The sequence below is a fragment of the Solanum pennellii genome, chromosome 7, assembly GCF_001406875.1.
Source record: "Solanum pennellii chromosome 7, SPENNV200".
NCBI lineage: Eukaryota > Viridiplantae > Streptophyta > Magnoliopsida > Solanales > Solanaceae > Solanum > Solanum pennellii.
Window position 1 is genome coordinate 65242214 of NC_028643.1, and position 19182 is coordinate 65261395.

Genomic DNA, 19182 nt, shown 5'->3' on the forward strand with positions numbered 1-19182 from the left:
AACCCCCCAAAAAAATTAATTTTGCTTTTTAAAAATACTATCAACTTCAAATTTTTATTTTTTCACTCCTACCCCCTCCTCCTGCCTCCCCTCACTACCCCCACCCCCACCACCCCACCCCAAAAAAAATTATTTTTAAAAAATATTTTCAATTTCATAAATTATTTTCTACTCTAGTAAAAATAAAAGATGTTCCTCAAAGATATTTTTCATTCATAAATCAAACACTAAAAATCATTTCTGAAAAATATTTTCTACTCACCAACCAAACATGAGAAAATAAGTCCAAAATCTACTTGTTTTCCAGGAAAACATTTTTAGGAAAACATTTTCCATGGAAAACATTTTCCTTCGTACCAAACACACCCTACATGTTTACTCTAAAGACAAGAAGAATGCAAATTTGAAAATCTTCCAAGTAACAAATTTCAACAATGTCTGCAACATGAAAGATCACGTGAACAAATATTAAATTGTTCAAAAATATACAAATAATCATGTAAAAGAAAAAAGTAGTATTATATCTTCAAGTGAGAATACTGATCAATGAGGTTGTTGCCGAATCCATCAATATTCTCAATTTTTATTTTGGAGAACGACTTTGAAGGAATGAACGGAGCAGAAGAACAACCTAAATTTTGTTTTTTTTAGTCTGTTGTTCAGAATCCACATGTGCCTTCCCTTTCCTCTTCAAATCAACCCAATTTCTTCACCCACACAATCTGCATGCTTGATTTCTTCACTTAAACCATTATTGTCTACTGTGTTTGCATCCAAATGAAAAGAAAAATCTGGCTCAGACATACTAGAAATCCTCGACTGTTGATCATCTACATTTTCTTTATTACTACCATTGTCAACATAATTAACATAAGCAGAACGATACCCCCACCAAGGACTAGTTGCCATCTTTTTACAACCAAAAATAAAACCACGCGAACCCAAAATCAATTCGAAAGAAACTGTACTGAAAACAAAAAACAAATGAAAGTGGAACAGAGAACCACAGAAGCAGAGTGATCTCGACTAACAATGGCAGACCAAAAAACGACACAAAACTGTTGCTCCACTTAAACAAACAGTGTGAGTTATTTCCGTGGGGCCTATTACTTTTGAAAAACAAATTGGCCTGAATAATTGGACAATTAATATTGGGTTTGAATAACAAATTGGGTCAAATAATTTGGACAATAATGAGCTAATAAAAGGGAGGGCGTATGGGTTGTAAATAATTGGAGGAGAATGGGTATATAAAGATTTACTTTTGGATTTGAGTATGAGGCTGTAAATACTTTATAATACTATGTATAAATGTATTTATATATATATGCACACATACGTATACGATAAAAAATTAAAAGTTACCAAGTGCAGGTGCACTTTCACACAATCAGGTGGGTCCGTCTCTACATATTTATATCAACCTCTAACTATAACAGTCATGAAACTTTCAGACAAACATTGTCATCACTATAAGGAGGTTTGAGTGTACTTATTAAACACTTATACCAGTGCGATTTGGTCACTTAAACACTTTTTACTAACATAGTATAATGAGTGTAATATAAATGAAATTGACGATGATATAAATCATCATAGTGCGTGTAAATTCATCCGAAGCTAATCTAAACCGCCATAGTATGTGTAAACCATCATAGGCCAACAATATGGATACATATACAATGGTTATACATAATTATATAAAGAATATATGTTGTTTATACATTACATATACAAATTTCCTATTACTTTTTCAATATTATAATGAAAAACTAAATCAAAAGTTCGTTTTATTCAAAACTCCAATTGCGGCATTCATTATCTTCCACTTGACGCCTCAGAAATCATCCCTCTTATAAAAAAAAATACATCTTCATATTTTTGTAATCTCAAATAGCTGAAGAAAGGAGAGATTCCTTCTTTTAGGATACACCCAAAAACAAATCCAATGAAAACAACAGACATGATTGGAAAAAGAAAGAGATCAATGATAGAATGGGGAAGAAGTAAAAGAAAAACATTTAAAATAGATTTAACTTAATGAAATTTAATGTAAACATATGTTGGTTACGTTATTATAGATGTAAAAGATATTGACTATGTTCATTGAAAACAATTGGGCAAAGTGCACAAATATATGTTTTTGGGATTGTTATGTAATTAATGTCTGCTATAGGTACATTTTTACAAGTTTATTTGCTTTTAGAAACAATTCAAGCATATTCATATGAGATTGAAAATTCATATATAAAGTGCATGCATGTAAAAATTGTCTTAATACATGTGTAACTAAATTTGTTTTTTACTCATATTTTTGAATTTCAATAATTCATTATTCAAATTTACTCTAAATAATCTCAACTTTAAAATTTAAAAATTCAAAAATTAAGTTATCTATGTGACACTAGGGGTGTACATGGTCGGGTTGGTTCGAGTTTTTCAAATATCAAACAAAATTATTTGTGTCGGATTTTTAAATCTATAAATCAAACCAAACCAATAAAACTCGGGTTTTTCAACATCGGATTTTTCCGAGTTTTTCGGATTTTTTCGCTATTGTATTCATATAAACATATAGTTTACTTATAATTTAAATATGTCTTCAGTTCTACCAAATACAACTATCTAAGGTGCTTCTAAAGAATATAACACAAACAATGAATGACACTAAAATATCCATATATATATATATAATGAAATTGAGTAAAATAAATATTGTAAATTAACGAGTCATAATGAAAATGATCATAATTTAAAAGTACTAAATCATACTAAAATAAGTTTAATAAGTATTAGTTACATGACTAAATATTAAAGGAAATTAAAATTATATTATGTATTTCAATTGTCTAAACTAATGTAAAATCAAAGAACAAGCACTCAATCTTATCGTCATTCTTAGTGTTAAGTTGATTTCCTTTTTGTATTAGCATTAATTGATTTTGATTTAAGTGNAATAATAATAATAATAATAACAATAATAATAATAATAATAATAATAATAATAAAAATTGCGTGAAATAAATATTGCAAATTAACAAGTAATAATGAAAATGATCATAATTTAAAATTACTAAATCATGCTAAAATAAGTTTAATAAGTATTAGTTACATGACTAAGTATTAAAGGAAATTAAAATTAGATTATATGTTTTAATTGTCTAAACCAATTAAAATCAAAGAACAAATATTCAATATTATTGTCATTCTTAGTGTCAAAATGATTTCCTTTTTGAATTAGTATTAATTTGACTTTGATTTATGTTTTCTTATAATTACAACACATGTGGACTATAATCTTTATGGAACCATTCAAAATTCTAAGTTTCAAACTTGAAATAATATATTAAAAAATAAAAATTATGAAAATTTATAAGAAATATTTAAGAATTATATCAAAGTAAATATTATTATGTGTAAAATAAAATATTAAAATTATATATATAATATGGGTTGGTTTGGTCTTGGATTGTTTTTTTAGTTGAAACCAAACCAACCTAATATAGTTGGGGTTTTTTAACACCAAACCAAGTCAAACCAATCACTAGTCGAATATTTTTTCAGGTTGACTTAATTTGCGATTTGATTTGATTTTTAGTTCGATTTTGTACACCGCTGTGTCACACAATACATACTAATATTAATTTGTCAAAATAATAATAATAAATTTAACAAACCTATTTAATATACCTTTATTTTTCATGTATATTTCTTTAAAGGGAAAATTAGCTAATTAATCAAAATTTATTTTTAAAAATATAATGTATCATAGTTTAGTTCCTAATTTATTTCACATTAATCACATGTTTTTTCTCCTACGTTATTTTTATAGCAAATTATATATTTATAATTATCCTCCTAGAATACATTATATTGTCACTCCTCATCAATTTCACTTTCTCGCTATTCATTAATTTTATTTTCAAATTTCTTTTTTTTAATTAAAATGAAAAAAGATCAAGTAAAATATTTGCACCATATTCTCATATAAGTGGATAACTTTCTTTTGATTTGTATTTATTAGGTTAATATCGAAAATTTTTAATTTTGATTTGTATTTTCTTTGACCGTTTATGATTTTTGTGTCCAAATTTATCAACTTCAGAATTATTTATTTAGTAAATTTCCTTTTGAGGCTTATCTTTAAGTAGATTTCGCTACTATTTAGGATAAGTTTTATATTTTGGTGTTAATATTTTTTAATTTTAGTTAATATTTAATTTAATTAATTTCATACTTAATTTATGTTCATATTAATATTTTCAGTTGTATTTTTTATATGTTAATTGTATTTTCAGAATATTGTATTTAAATTAATGAAATTATAGATGACTAAAATGATATATATTCTTACTTTTATATTCATATTAGTATATATGTTATGTTTTTATGTTTTAATTGTATTTTTCAGCAATATTATATTTATTTAAGCATATTGTATTCATGTGCATTCAAATCAATCATTATGTATGTTATCTTTAAATTCAGCTATCAACTGTTTGTATTTAAAATAATGTATTTTGAATATCGTATATCAATTATTTGTACTCGTGTTATTTTATTTTTAGCTTTTGATTAAACAAAAAAATATCTTCTAAACTGATTTTATATTTTAAAAGTTGTATTTTAAAAATTGTATTCAAAAAATTGTTACCTAACTGTTGATTAAATTTATTATTCACTTATATTTGTAACTTTCAATTTAAGAAAAAGTTGTATTTTAACCTAATTTGTATTCGTGCATTTTAAAAATTGTATCTTAAAAAATATGTTCTATAAGTTGTCTATAATTGTTGAACAAATTTGTATTCCAATCAAATTTATACTCCAATCATTCAATGTATAAAATCATAATAATTCAATATAAAATAGGGATAACATCATCAGAATTATATTTAAAATAAATTTATATTCTAATAATCCAATACATAATATCATCAAATTTTTATCCAAACTAATTTGTATTCCGATTATTCAATATACAATATTACAACAATAAAATTATTTTTGAATAAAATTTCAAAAATCTACTCCCATGCTGCATCACCACTAATTCTAATGATTCTTTGAGATAATACGAGATTGATCATATCTTGAAAAATAAATGTGATTTTTATTGTATATTTCAATTAATTTCTTTGATCAATCATCGATTTCGAGTTTTGTAGGAACACTGACGATGAATTTGTTCACTTTTGTATTTCAAAATTGCTTCTTCCCAGATCTATCAACAATTTTTATTTTTCAAGAAAAACGATGATGAGCAGATACAATTTTGAATTTTAAGGATGATGCACATAATTTTGATTGTTATGCAATTTTGAATTTTTTTAGGAGAGAAGGATGATGAACTTTTTTTTACAACTGATCCATGACTCTTGACAAATAAAAATAAAAATTCTTACAGGAGATTTGTCCATAAATGATGATCAATCGATTTGACTTCTACGAAGAATAAGGATTATCAATGAAAAATCAAAAATCGATAACGAGATCTGAATAACAATTGATTAATTCAAAAAAAATTATCCAACGAAAAGTGGACAAATCAACGAAAACTTAAATTCAATTTCAATAGAGTTATTCGAAAATGGATATTGAAATATGTAGAACAATGGTGAAAGGTGTTTGAAAGAACAAGAGAGAGATGACACTTCATACTTTTCCAATTGTAACTAATTAGTAATTAGAGATTTAAGCAATTTTTACTTTTTTTTTTGAAATATATTTTCTCTCATGATTTTCTCATTAAAATATTAAAGATTTATATTCTTTCTAATTAAATAAATTAAATAAATATAAAAGTTATTCTTATAGCAAATTAAAATATTGTCATTTCAAATATATTAAAAGTATTGACAAAAGACCCTATTAAATACTAAAATATTGTTATTTACAAATTTTTCCCAAAAAAATGGAAAAATAACTTAAATACACAACTATAAGTTTTATATTCTCTAATTTTCCCTTCTTTTTTTAAATATTATATAATTCTTTTTTTTTTAATTTTAGTGTAAGTTTATACATAACATTCTCTTCCTATAATACACAATTACCCATTTTAATGCCTATGTTTTCTCCATTAAAACACTCAACCTTTTAAATCAGTTTTTGGATTTTGAATTTTCTCCATTAAAACACTCAACCTTTTAAATCAGTTTTTGGATTTTGAATTATTAATTTTAATTAATTTTAAATAAAAGACCCAATTTTGAAATTTTGAATTTCAAAATTCAAAAAATTTGAAATTTCAAAAATTTGGACAATTTCTCTCCCGTTCAGTTCTTACTCCATCACGTTTTCAGTTCTTCTTTCTCCATAATCGTCTTTCTTCTTCTTAACCCAGCATATTTTATTGGTTTCTTCTTTTTCTTCTTAATCCATCATCGTCTTTTTCTTCTTAATCCATCATCGTCTTAAACCAGCATCTTTTTATTCTTAATCCATCATCAGTTCTTCTTTTATTCTCTTTTTTGTATTTGTTAATTGTTATATTACATCATAGTAATGGATCCGTTAATTAATAGAAGGATATATGATTCCGACGATGAAAATTGGAAAGAAAATAGGAAAAAGTCTTTGCATGATCCTATGAATCTGCAGAAGGATTCAAACAAAGACTCTAGCGAAACATCAAAATCAAAGGTTGTCAAAATACAACAAAAAAAGAAAAAAGAAGCAGCAAACATTGTTGTTAGGCCTACATTGTCTCGTTTAGTATTTTGGTACTTAAAACTATTGTTGAAATTAGTAAAAATTTTAAGGAATCAAGTGTGCTTGCTGATACATTTTGAATCAGTGTATACAGTGTTTTAGATGATGAATTGATACATGAATTTGTTGTGTATCATAATATTTTATATGTATCATGAAGTTTTGAAAATTGTTATAATGTAGCATTCAATAAGTTTAATAACTGCGTCATCAACTGTGTTTGATGATACATATAGAATCAGTGTGTACAGTGTTTAGTCGATGTACTGATACATGTATTAGATATGTACCACATGTTATAATGTTTAGTCAATGCACTGATACATGTAGTAGATATGTATCACATGTTTTTCATGTAGTATGAATTTCTGAAAACTGATATCATGTATCAATAAGGTATTAGTTGTTAGTTGATGTACTGATACATGTTTTGAAAATTGTTATAATGTATCATTCACTAAGTTTAATAACAGCGTCATCAACTGTGCTTGATGATACATATAGAATCAGTGTGTATAGTGTTTAGTCGATGTACTGATGTATTAGATATGTAGCACATGTTATAATGTTTAGTCAATGCACTGATACATGTAGTAGATATGTATCACATGTTTTTCATGTAGTATGAATTTCTGAAAACTGATATCATGTATCAGTAAGGTATTAGTTGTTTTATTTAGTATTTATATTTCAATATCGCTATAATTTGCTGTTTTATTTTCAAATTGCAGCCACTGAAGTACAAGATAAAAAAGATACCAACACATCCCATAAGGTTTGCTGTCAATTTTAACAACAATTTCCTGAATGACTTTGAAAAATACATAGGGGAGAATGTTATCCATATGTTTAAGGATACAATTTTTGGACCCTTTTTAGACATTTCTAAATGTAATTTTCAGGGCCAAACAAATAAGTGTTTATTGCTTTTAGAATTGGAACAAAGCAACCCTAATGTGTTGCATATTAGACATTCCAACGGGTGTATCCTGAAATTTGGTATAGATGAATTTGCATTATTAACAGGACTTAAGGTCAGAGGAAATACCAATGATTTCAAATACCCAGAACAAACTAATTGTATGCTTTTTCAAAAGTATTTTCCTGGTGCAGTCACTAGTGTTACAAAGCATCAACTAGTTCAACGGTTTAAGATGGGTAATTGGGAGAACAATCAGGATGCACTCAAAATGTCTATACTGTTCTTTATTCATACATTTGTATTAGCTACTCTTGATAATACAACTATATCTATTGTCGACTTTCTAATGGTTGAAGATGGTAGATATCAACATTTTCCTTGGGGTCAGCTATCATTTTCAAAACTAATTGGTTCACTTAGACAGGATTTTGATGTTAGTAAAAAGTTGTATCGATTATATGGGATGCCATATGCACTTAACGTTTGGATATACGAATGTGCATCCAATTTAAATTCTAAAATAGCTGTGAGAGAACAAAATGTCATCCCAAGAATGTGCAATTGGAGAGTTGTGTCTGAAAAGGTAAAGTTTGAAATGCTTATGTCTACCATTTTCCAAGAGGTAAAATTTCATTTTTGTATATGGAATATCGTTATTTATGTCTTGTGATACATTATGAAATATTATTGTATTAACAGTTAAATTATCTTATGTGTTGTGATACATTCAGAATGCATGTTCAAACATTGTCCCAACAGCAGAGGAAATTGAAGCTTTTGACCTTGCTCAAGTTGAACATGCTCATTCTTCATCACTACCATTAGTACAACCAAATGAGGAAGATGATTTTGATAATTTCTCCACAAAACCTCCCGAACAATTATTGAGGACATATTCTAGAGTGTCTGATACATCTCCTCCACCACCGCCAAAAAGAAGAAAAAAAGGGATTATTCAAAAAAAGAAGGTGTCAGAACAGAACCAGCCTGATCAATCAAATGTGTCTCCGACACCGGATGATGATGTACATGTTTCCATGTCAAATCTGCCTCCAAATTCGAATGCTGATAATGTACATGGTTCTGTTCCACACGTGTCACCGAAATCGGCTACTGATGTACATGGTTCTGTTCCAGACGTGTCTCTGAACCCGGCTGCTGATGTTCATGGGTCTGCAGATTCACAGAATGTCAACAATATAATTCCACATATTGAAGAGTTGAAAGGACATTTGAAAACTTACGTAAGTAAATTATTTTGTTATTTTTAAACAAAATCTTTTTATCCTAAATGTATCTACAATTTGTAGGTTGACAAGAAATTTGAGGAACTGATTATATTGATAAAAGCAAATCACTCCCAGCTGATGCAATCTATAGGCAAGGAAAACATAAATTTTCAGGATAATACAAGCACATTTCTTCAGTCTGACAAACAAACATGTCAGCAAATACCAATTGATCTTTCTGATATGGGTGGTGTAGCTGAAGGTGGTTTTGGTTTTTCTGGTAAAAATGGTGAACATCAAATCGTCGACGATGCAGGGGATGTCGCTGTGGATGGTGTTGGTGTTTCTGTAAATGAGGGTGAACAACTAGTCAGTGATACTCCAAAGGTAATGTTTATGATACATTGGACACTTTATTTTTCCATTTTAATGTATGTCGTGTATTATGCACATATAGTCAATGCTATGTATCATGGACACTTTCTTTTTCATTTTAAATTCTGTCATATATCATGCACATTTACTCAAGACTATGTATCATGTGATTATAATCAATGTTACGTATCAGCACAAATTATATTAACAATTTTTATTTCAAAACTGCATATTCAGGATGGTGACGCACATCAGTCGCACCAAGATTTAAATGAACATATCATGGAGCAAGATGTTGATGACAATGTTCAACACAACATCCCTCATGTTTTGTCCGAAAAAACAACAATGGATGCATTGGTAGATTTTTTAATTTTGATTTATGACACACAATTTCATTACACACAAATTTATCATTACATCATATTATACAGGAATCTTCCACTTCAACAACAATATCGCCATCAACTCAAGCAGCAATATATGCGCTTATCAAAGATTTGGGTAAAGATCCTACTAATGCTAGACCATTATATTCTTACAATCCGCAGAATATAACTAGCAGCCAGTACTTGTTGACCGACAGTCAATTACCCACTAATATTCCAATAACGGAGATTGTTGTTAAAACCGATTCAGTCACTCATGCGCATAGAAATAGAATGCCTTCGAGAAGGATTCAATCTCCATATTGTACTTCTTTTGGGTCAAACGAGAAGGGAAAAGAGAAATTGAAGGATATGGCTCGACTCCATTTCCCGTTCGAAAGATGTGGCATTATAGATCAAGTTTCGTCGAAACTTACTGAGAATTACATGAATTGGTTGTCAAGGGGGCTTCTAAAAAATCATAACAATAAGTAAGCTTTATACATTATTTTTGCAAGTGTTAGGCGTAATCATTTTTTATATAACTAATTCATGATACTTTGTTATATAAAAATTGTAATTAAGTGAGTGTTATATATCATGTACATATATTCAAAACTTATGTATCATATATGCAGGAACCCATCGGATGATAAATACAGATCAAAATCTTCTTCTTTTGGATTTACGATGATGGACTTTGTTGTTGCCTTTCCAATGAACAAGAATTGGTTTTATGCCATGTCATAGCCAAACAAATGTTGGTCTGATGAGGTAAAAATCTTAAACTATTTATCAAATATGTATCAGTCATAACTATATTATAATAACATGATACATTCTGTTGAAGTATCATACTATTTAATTAGCAATGATACATTCTGTAGAAGTATCATACTATTTAATTTGCAAAAGTATCATACTATATTCTAATAATTATATTTCCTTTTTTATATTGTTTAGATGTATATCATTTTTTACTATGTTTTCATTTTGTTTATAGCCCATCGATGTGATTTTTTACTACCTTCGTAAAAAATCAGAACTTTGCAGCATGGATCAATACAGATACACAACAACCCACTGCTTGTACATGTCACATGTAAAAAACTGTTATGATAGATATTACATGGACGATGATGATAATAGTCTTAATACACAAGAACATATTGATCGCACTTCAGTTGTATCTGTACATGAGAGGTCAATAATTAACATCATCAAAGGTTTTGGAATACCAGCTGCTTTACCATGACATCTTGTAGATGAGGTCTACATCCCAATTAACTGTGATCAAGAATTCCATTGGGTGTTGGCTGTTGTTGAGTTGAAAAACAGGGTGATAAGGGTTTTTGACTCATCAATTAGCACAAGGAAAAACAATTCCTCATGAGATAAAAATGTTGTCTAAAATGCTTCCTTTTTACCTACTGGACAGTGGATTTTTTTAAAAAAATGAACGCACAAAATTTGCTGATTGTCATGCATACAAAGACAACATTACTGGTTCACTTCTAGAGCCTCAAGTTCCTTTCATGATTGATTTGCACAAGACATCCCTTTACAGGAATGCGATAGCCTGTAAGTATCAAGAATTTTTCATTTGTCCTTTTTAATGTATCATTAAGTTTTTAATTTATTCTGTATTTTTTTGTAGAGACTGTGGGTTATATGTTACTGCATTTGCCGAGTATATGAGTGACCAAATCAATATATCATATGCTGATTTTAGTCCTGATTACCTACGTCAAAGATATGGAGCATTGCTGTGGAGTTATGGAAGTGAGAAGGCTAAGTTCGGATATGTTAGCGACAATGATGATCCACCAAAATCCAGGGGCGTAGTCACACCACCACCAGAAGAAGATTTAGTTCACGTAGTGTAGCATTTCATGATAAAACAATGTTTTAATGTTATATTTCTTGTTTTTATATGTTATTGAACAAGTATTTTGATCCTTTTTAATGTTATTTTTTTGGTTTTGTCAATTTCCATGAATATTTTTTTTAACATTACGTAACAAATATTTTTATCTTGAAAATATAAATATCAGACATATTATAGCGCCACACAGGTTTAATTCCTTTAATAAAGTATAAAGTATAGTCAAAGTATTTATAATTAAACATAGAAATAAAGAATTTTAAATTTTTTATTTAATGGAGATGATACATTGGGCAAAACCAAATGATACATATATATCAAACACACACCAAAAATACTTGATACATTGGCTAAACCGTATGTATCATGTACAATATGTTACCCTATAATCCTTAAATTTTACATGATATTTAGGTAAATTGAATAGCATAGTTATATGAATTGGTATTATTTTTTAAAAGTAAAGTTATTTACTGTATATTTCAAGAAAAGCATATCAAAAAAAGCATTACACAAGTTAAATTATATAAAATCACATGATACATGATTTATAGTCATTGTAAAGTACACAATAACCTCAATAATATTTTGTATTTTTTATCTAATGGAGATGTATCATTGTGCAAAGCAAATGATACACATGTACCAAAACACACACTAAAAGTACATGATACACTAGATAAACAATATGTATCATGTACAATATGTTACCTAATAATTCTTAAATTTATATATCTTAGTGTATCATAAGATTTATAAAATTTTATATTAAAAACAAATATTGACACAAATATATTTATCAACACCAATAATAACAAAGTATTTATAATCAAAAGCACGACTTCAAATTTAATTACCACATGTTATTAAGTTTATTTATCTAAACCAAAAGTGTTCAATTTTCAACTGTAATGAAAACTGAAATTCATTAAAATATTTACGTTATAAATTATTCTTGATATCATAAAAACATTACGACTAATTCACTTCTCTTTTGGGTAGAAAGTACAAGTTCTTCCGTTGTTTCCTTCTTGTCCACATTGTCCACAACAGTTTGTGTTCACCGAAATCTTTTCATCTGCATTCTTTCTTCTTCTTTTTCTTGGTCGTCCAGATGATCTTCTGTATCTAGGTGGATACACAGTTTCAGCTACCACATTATTAGGATCTGACCAATCTTCCTTATCTGGCATTGGTACCATTGAAATTTCATATGTTTTTGCCAATGCATCAGGCTTGTAATAATCAGAGCAATACGGATTCATATCGGTGACATTCTTTTTTTTCAATACAGCGATTGCATGTGAACAAGGTATCTCATCTAGTTGAAATCTACCACAAGAACATACTTTCCGCTCAAGACGAACAATATATCTTCTTCCATTTTCATAAACTGAGAAAATAAATTCAGATGATGGAACAACCTGTGTACATTAAAAATTTTAAATATATAATTTTTAAAAAATAAAGCATGTTAAAAAATGCAGAATGATACACTGAATTAGATATATATAATATAAAGTACTATATAATGATACATACCTCCATTTTTGAACTTTTAGCCGCGTTTATAATCAACAATTCCTCAAATTTTCTACCTAATGTGTCCTTTGTTTATGAGGCTACTTCTCTGTTTTTGCAATGTCAAGATCCAAAAAGAATTCTAACCTCTTCCAAGAATTCTAATATAATTAATTGGCGTGCTTCAACAAGACAACCATTGATACATTCTGCAACGTTTGAAGTCATCATTCTACCTCTGTTTACTGTTGCATGAACTCTTGACCACTTTTCGTAACCTGCATATTCAAGGTACTCCTTAACCCTGTGATCAATTATATCAACCTTAGCCATCAACTTATCAAAATCTTCCTTTCTATATGCCTTGGCCATAGAGTAGAATAGATCACTTATGGCCTTTCTGCTCCTTTTGAAGTTTCCACATACATTCTTCCAAAGATGCCAGATGCATGCATAATGAGGTACATCGGGGAACACAATCCTTACACTCTTCATGATACTCTCATTTCTATCTGAAACAACACACATATCTTTTCTATCGCCAAATGCATGTTTGAACTGTTCGAAAAACCATGTCCACGAACAATCATTTTCGGTGTCAACAACACCATATGCCAATGGAAATATGCAACCTGATTACACACACATTATATTATTTGATACGTAATATATAAAAAGACATCATTACTATAAATAAAAAATACCTGCGCCATCAAGTGTGCTTGCTGATACAAATGTCCCTTTGTAAGCTCCACTCAGATGTGCACCATCCACAACAACTACTGGTCTGCAGTATTTAAATCCCCTAATGAATGGTCTTAAGGCGATGAACAGATACATAAATTCATCCTCTTCAGTCTTATGCATTCTTATATAAGAATCTGGATACACAGTTTTTAACATGTGTATGTATCGCGGCATCCGTCTATATCCTGCAGATGGTTTTCCCCTAATCATGGAGAGTGCACGTTCTTTAGCACGCCATGCTTGCTGGTAAGATATTTCAACCCCATAATATTCTCTAATATCATCAATTATATCTCTTGGAGTATAAATTCGTTTATAATTGACCAATTTTGGAGCAGTCACTCCACTTACAAATTCGACTGTTGCTTGGACTTTGGTTAATACCCTCTCCCTCATCGGACACGTATGTTCACTATTGAAATTTCTAACAATGAATATATCAGATTTTTTCCTGCAGGACGCCTTCATAGTCCAACCACATTTGTCTGAAAAGCATAACAACACATAGCTGCGTACATTTTTTAAGCATATTAATACATATAGCAATTGCATCATATAATATATTCAACAATAATGTTTAAAGTAATCAAACAATGAATTACACAAAAAGTATCAACCAATTTTTAAGAAAAGTATCAACATTAATGAAAAGTATCCACTAGTTGTTATATGACTGTTTAAATTGATACAGTCCTTACTATATCAGTAGTAGTATATTAAAGTATCAAAATAGGTATTTCAATGTATCAAAACAAATTACTGAAATGGTGATACATTAAAATATCAAAGAACAAATGATACATGTAGGTTTTCATTTAAAATAGTAATGTTTCATGTACTAATTAAAATATAAAAGAACAAATGATACATTAAAATATCAAACACTGTCATACCTTTGTTGATCAGACCTCTTTACTTTGCAATTGAAGTTGTTCTTTATCTTATATTTCGTCATCACATCTACAAGTGTTGCTTTATCCTAATATATCTGACCTGTCTTCACATCAACAATATCTGAATTGATTATAACATTTGCAACTCCAACTTCTGCATTTTCAGGTGAATCAAATAAGCTAGTTTCAACCATTGCCAAAGCCTATGTATCATGTGTTGTGCCTTCTACACACGTTATTTCTCCACTTGTTCCATCAAAGTTATGTACAGTACCACTATTCTTTTCAATTGTGTCAATACATAATGGATACACTGAAAATCCAGGCTCGTTTTTTTTCAGTTCAAAATATAGTTTAACACTCATATCGTTCTTAAGTTTCATCGGACAGGAGTTACCTTCTACAATGTATCGAATTTCAATTTCTTTCCTTGATACATCAATATCCAACTCGGTTGCAATTGCTGCTTTGAAATTAGAAAATGAAATTGAATCTCCAACAACGATTCCGTCGATTTTGTAACTTTCATACTGCAATTCATTCACCCAAATTCCGGAATGTCTCATCAAAATCGAAGTATTCATCTTGAAAAATCCACTGTAACAACAATAAAACTACTGTACTTCGAAATTTAACAGATTGTTCATAAAAAATGTATTCAAAATAGATGATATAATCTTTGATTTTCAAAATTTGAAATTAATATCCAATTACGTGCTGATTTTATGTTGATTAATGATCTGTTACCGTAAATTAAGCTGTTTTAGTAACAACATTAAATGTACCATTTTTTCCACATTTTTTTCTTAACAGTTTAAACTTACCATGTATCATTTACCATGTATCACTAGAGTCTAAAGTATCACGGCACAACAAATTTAAGGGATTTTTTGTAAATACTAAATTTGTCGGGACAGAATGTAATTATTGAATTACACTATGGGATTCCTTAAATTTTTACAAAAAAAATTATGTCAAAAGTTGTGGGCCCTGTTATTTGAAATTATTACGTTCATATATTCTAAATAGTACCATATTATTATTTTTTTAATATACAAAGTTGTGTAGTAATTCCTTTTTACTTGGGTGTATAATGAGAAGTTAAATTAGTGTGATTTTAAAAATTTATTTATTATCTAAATTATTTTTCAATTTTATTCATGGTTTTTCAAAATTGCTACACCTTATTTCTTACATATAAGAGTCATAAGTAGCGAATTAAATTGAAAATATATGGAAAATTATCTTGAAGTAAACAAAACTTAATAAAATATATATTTTGTTAAAAATATCACCTCAAAACAATGCTTTAGGGGAATAATGAAAAAATAAATAAATAGATGATACTAATTATTATTACTGACTGCCGTTGTGATTGTTTGTAGCTTCAAATATATAATCATTCTTAATTCATTGTGTTTTTAATTATTTTTTTCTTGATCAGAAGTGAACCAAAACATATATTACCATTAATGTGAACCTATATGTATGATAACAAGAAAATATTATGATAATTTTTATGGTCAAATATTCTTATTTGCATGTAATTCATTGGAGTAATGTCATACTCCTTAATTAATTGCTTTTGAAAAGTAATTTTAAACAATTTGTAAATTTTAATAAATGTATATATCAAATAGAATTAATGACAAAAATATATTATTAATATTTGACAAGAGAGTCAACTTTATAATTACTACACATGATACCTTAGATTGCAAGTATGAGCTATAAATAGGAGTCTTACATTACTCATTTTTTCATTCCATCACATCACTCATTCAATAACACTAATCTTGCGTAGCTTTCTTCATCAACAAGATCTAGCAATAGTGCTTCAACTGAGAAAAGGTCCTTCAAGGATAAAAACAATGTAAATTTTTCTAATTTGATTATCTAATGATACTACATATCTACATAAAATCTATTTGTGTAGAAAGTTCTCTATATTTTCATTTTGTGTTTTCAGTTAATTCAAATATGTGCATATCAATTATTTTATTTTCTTCTATGGTGTTGATATGACTAATTTTCTTTCTTTCGATATATGAAGAACATGAGCTGTAGTGATGAAGAAAACACTTGTTCATCCTAGCTCAATTGCGTTGTGAATAATTTTGCTTCTTCTGCCTTTCTAATTGATCTCACTCCTCTTGCAAGTGAAACTATTATCACAGGTGTGTATGTATATATATATATATATATATATATATATATATACACACACATACATACATATATACATACACATTCGGGTCATGTATAAACGGCCAACTAAATCAGCCAATAATGCTTACAACAAGAAAGATCAAGTGCCTATAGAAAAGACACTCACCCACCCGATATTTCTTATTGTAAGCAACATTGACCGTTCTAGTTGGCCGCTTACACCTGACCGGAATGCGTGTATATATATATATATATATATATATTACTTATTGGTTGAAAAGTTAATAAATTTAAATTTCCTCAATTATATCCTCTTCTAGTATCTAATAAAGATAATTCTCACGAAGATCAAACACCAAAGAACGAGTCAGAGAAGATCTTAAAAGAAAAATCAACAAAAGAGGTCGTTGCTAAAAAACAACAAAAGGAAGCACAAATAAATGAGAGCATCCAGGTCATGGCTAAGCAGTTACCTCATGTGTTTGGTGATACACCACACATATACACTCCACGTAAGTGATTGTGTGATGTGCTGGTGATGGATCAGATACATTGCAGCCAATTAAAACGATCAATGATGCTTACAACAAAGAAGATCATGTCCCTACAGAAAAAAACAGTCCTCCACGTCATCATTGTGTGGGAATTCATATTACTCTAGTAAGAAAGAAAATTTGAAATCATAACTCCTTTTATTTATTGGGTTCAAAATGCTTATTTTATAATTGAACTTATAAAATATAAATACATGATTTCCCCAATACGATTGACAGTTGATCTGCCCATATCTTCTCCTATGGCTACAACAACACAAGAAAGAGAGGTTGTTGTTGTTGCTGCTGTAATACCAGAGGAAGGTGTTGGAGACAATGTTGCAGAAGAACAACAAGCACCAAAAGCTTTTAATGCTTTTGCAGAATTATGTTCAGCTATGCACGGCGATTTGGTTTCTACGGTGAAGAACCATTGTACAAATCTCAACATTCTTCCAACAGGGAAAGATTATAAAGATTGTTATTAATCAAAACTTGAACATTGTAATTTAGTTTTTATTTTTTTATTTTCTTTCATGTGTTGATGATGTTGAACTATAGATCATTATCACACTTTCAAGTTTTGTTATATTTTGATTTATGGATATTTTCTTGTGCTCTTCTTACAATATCTAATTTTATTTTTCTCTTTATATATATATATATATATATATATATATATATTGGTGTAATATGACATGTGTAGTCATACAATATCACGTAAATTAAAATCGAAATAATAATACATGTTTATCAAAATTAGATATTACCTTGGGAAATTGGCTCCTATCCTTCATGGAATTGCATATTGTTGGGAAAACAGCATGACCACAATAACAAAATGTATACATACTTATTGCACTTATCAATCCATCCCATCTCCAAATCACACCTTTTTCTTTAAATCCAATACCATCAATTGCACCAACCCAAAATATTGAAAAAACCAAAACAACTGAAGCCAAAACTCCACCAATAGAAACATAAGCCAATAAACTTAAACTTTTCAACCATGTTGTTGGCAATATTACGACAGCAACTAATAAAACAAAAACTTCCCTTCCAACAATTTTAACCCAACCAACATGAATTTTTGCATTTGGGAATAATTTTTGCAAGTTGTCACCTTCTAATATGAGGAATTCAATTGCAACTAAGTATAGTTCAAGATATAAAAAAATTGAAATCAAGATTCTTCCTTTGTTACCAAAAGCAAATTCACCAATATCAGGATATGTCTTAATTGATGGTGAAACACTCATGNTATATATATATATTGGATATGAAGTGAGATGGCGCAGGTTGAGCTCAACCGCAAATATTTTGAACTGCCCCATCCCGCATGGACCGCCGCATAAATTTTAAAGTTCTTTTTCGTTTTTAATTGAATTTAATATGAAAAATAATAAATTTGAATTTTTTTTTTCATTTTTTCATCAATCAATTGTTTCTAATTAAAAATTAATTCTTAATTGCTAATTAATTGTTTCTAATTAATATTTCAACAACTAACAATTGAATGAACAAATCTAGTTTAAATTTAACAAAAAAAAAGTTAAAATTAAAGACAAAGCTTAATATAAAAAGTTTATATCTTTGTTTTTTAATTAATTACAAAGATCTAATTTTCTTCAGATTCACCTTTGGTACTTTAGATCCGCAATTCATTTCACTCCGTATTAATTTTAAAAATAATTACTTCGATTCGCCCACACAACTTTAAACTCGCCCCACATAACTCTTAATTTGTCTCGCTCCACATAGCTCTAAAACCACCCCACCATACCCCATTACAATCCATATTTATATAATTACTAGTGTGCAAG

General features: G+C 28.7%; 1 protein-coding gene, 1 long non-coding RNA gene and 2 pseudogenes across 2 annotated transcripts; 1 reads left to right on the forward strand and 3 right to left on the reverse strand.

Annotated features, from left to right (window-relative positions):
- Positions 1–7559: 7559 nt before the first annotated feature.
- LOC107025170 lies at positions 7560–11494 on the forward strand (annotated as a pseudogene).
- Positions 11495–12335: 841 nt separating this feature from the next.
- Positions 12336–15220, reverse strand: LOC107025697 (annotated as a pseudogene).
- A 1071-nt stretch (positions 15221–16291) lies between these two features.
- LOC114077924 lies at positions 16292–17989 on the reverse strand. Its single transcript, XR_003579312.1, has 3 exons — positions 17572–17989; positions 17297–17427; positions 16292–16508 (listed from the first exon to the last, which is right to left on the reverse strand). It is a non-coding gene; the product is annotated as an uncharacterized LOC114077924 (long non-coding RNA).
- Positions 17990–18081: 92 nt separating this feature from the next.
- LOC114078026 (amino acid transporter AVT1I-like) lies at positions 18082–18618 on the reverse strand. Its single transcript, XM_027918523.1, has one exon. It carries the CDS (start codon positions 18616–18618, stop codon positions 18082–18084), a length of 537 nt encoding a protein of 178 aa, XP_027774324.1.
- Between the last annotated feature and the right edge of the window lie 564 nt (positions 18619–19182).

Coding starts and splice junctions, on each gene's coding strand:
- LOC114078026 (XM_027918523.1), bottom strand. CDS start 18,618: ATGAGTGTTTCACCATCAATTAAGACATATCCTGATATTGGTGAATTT.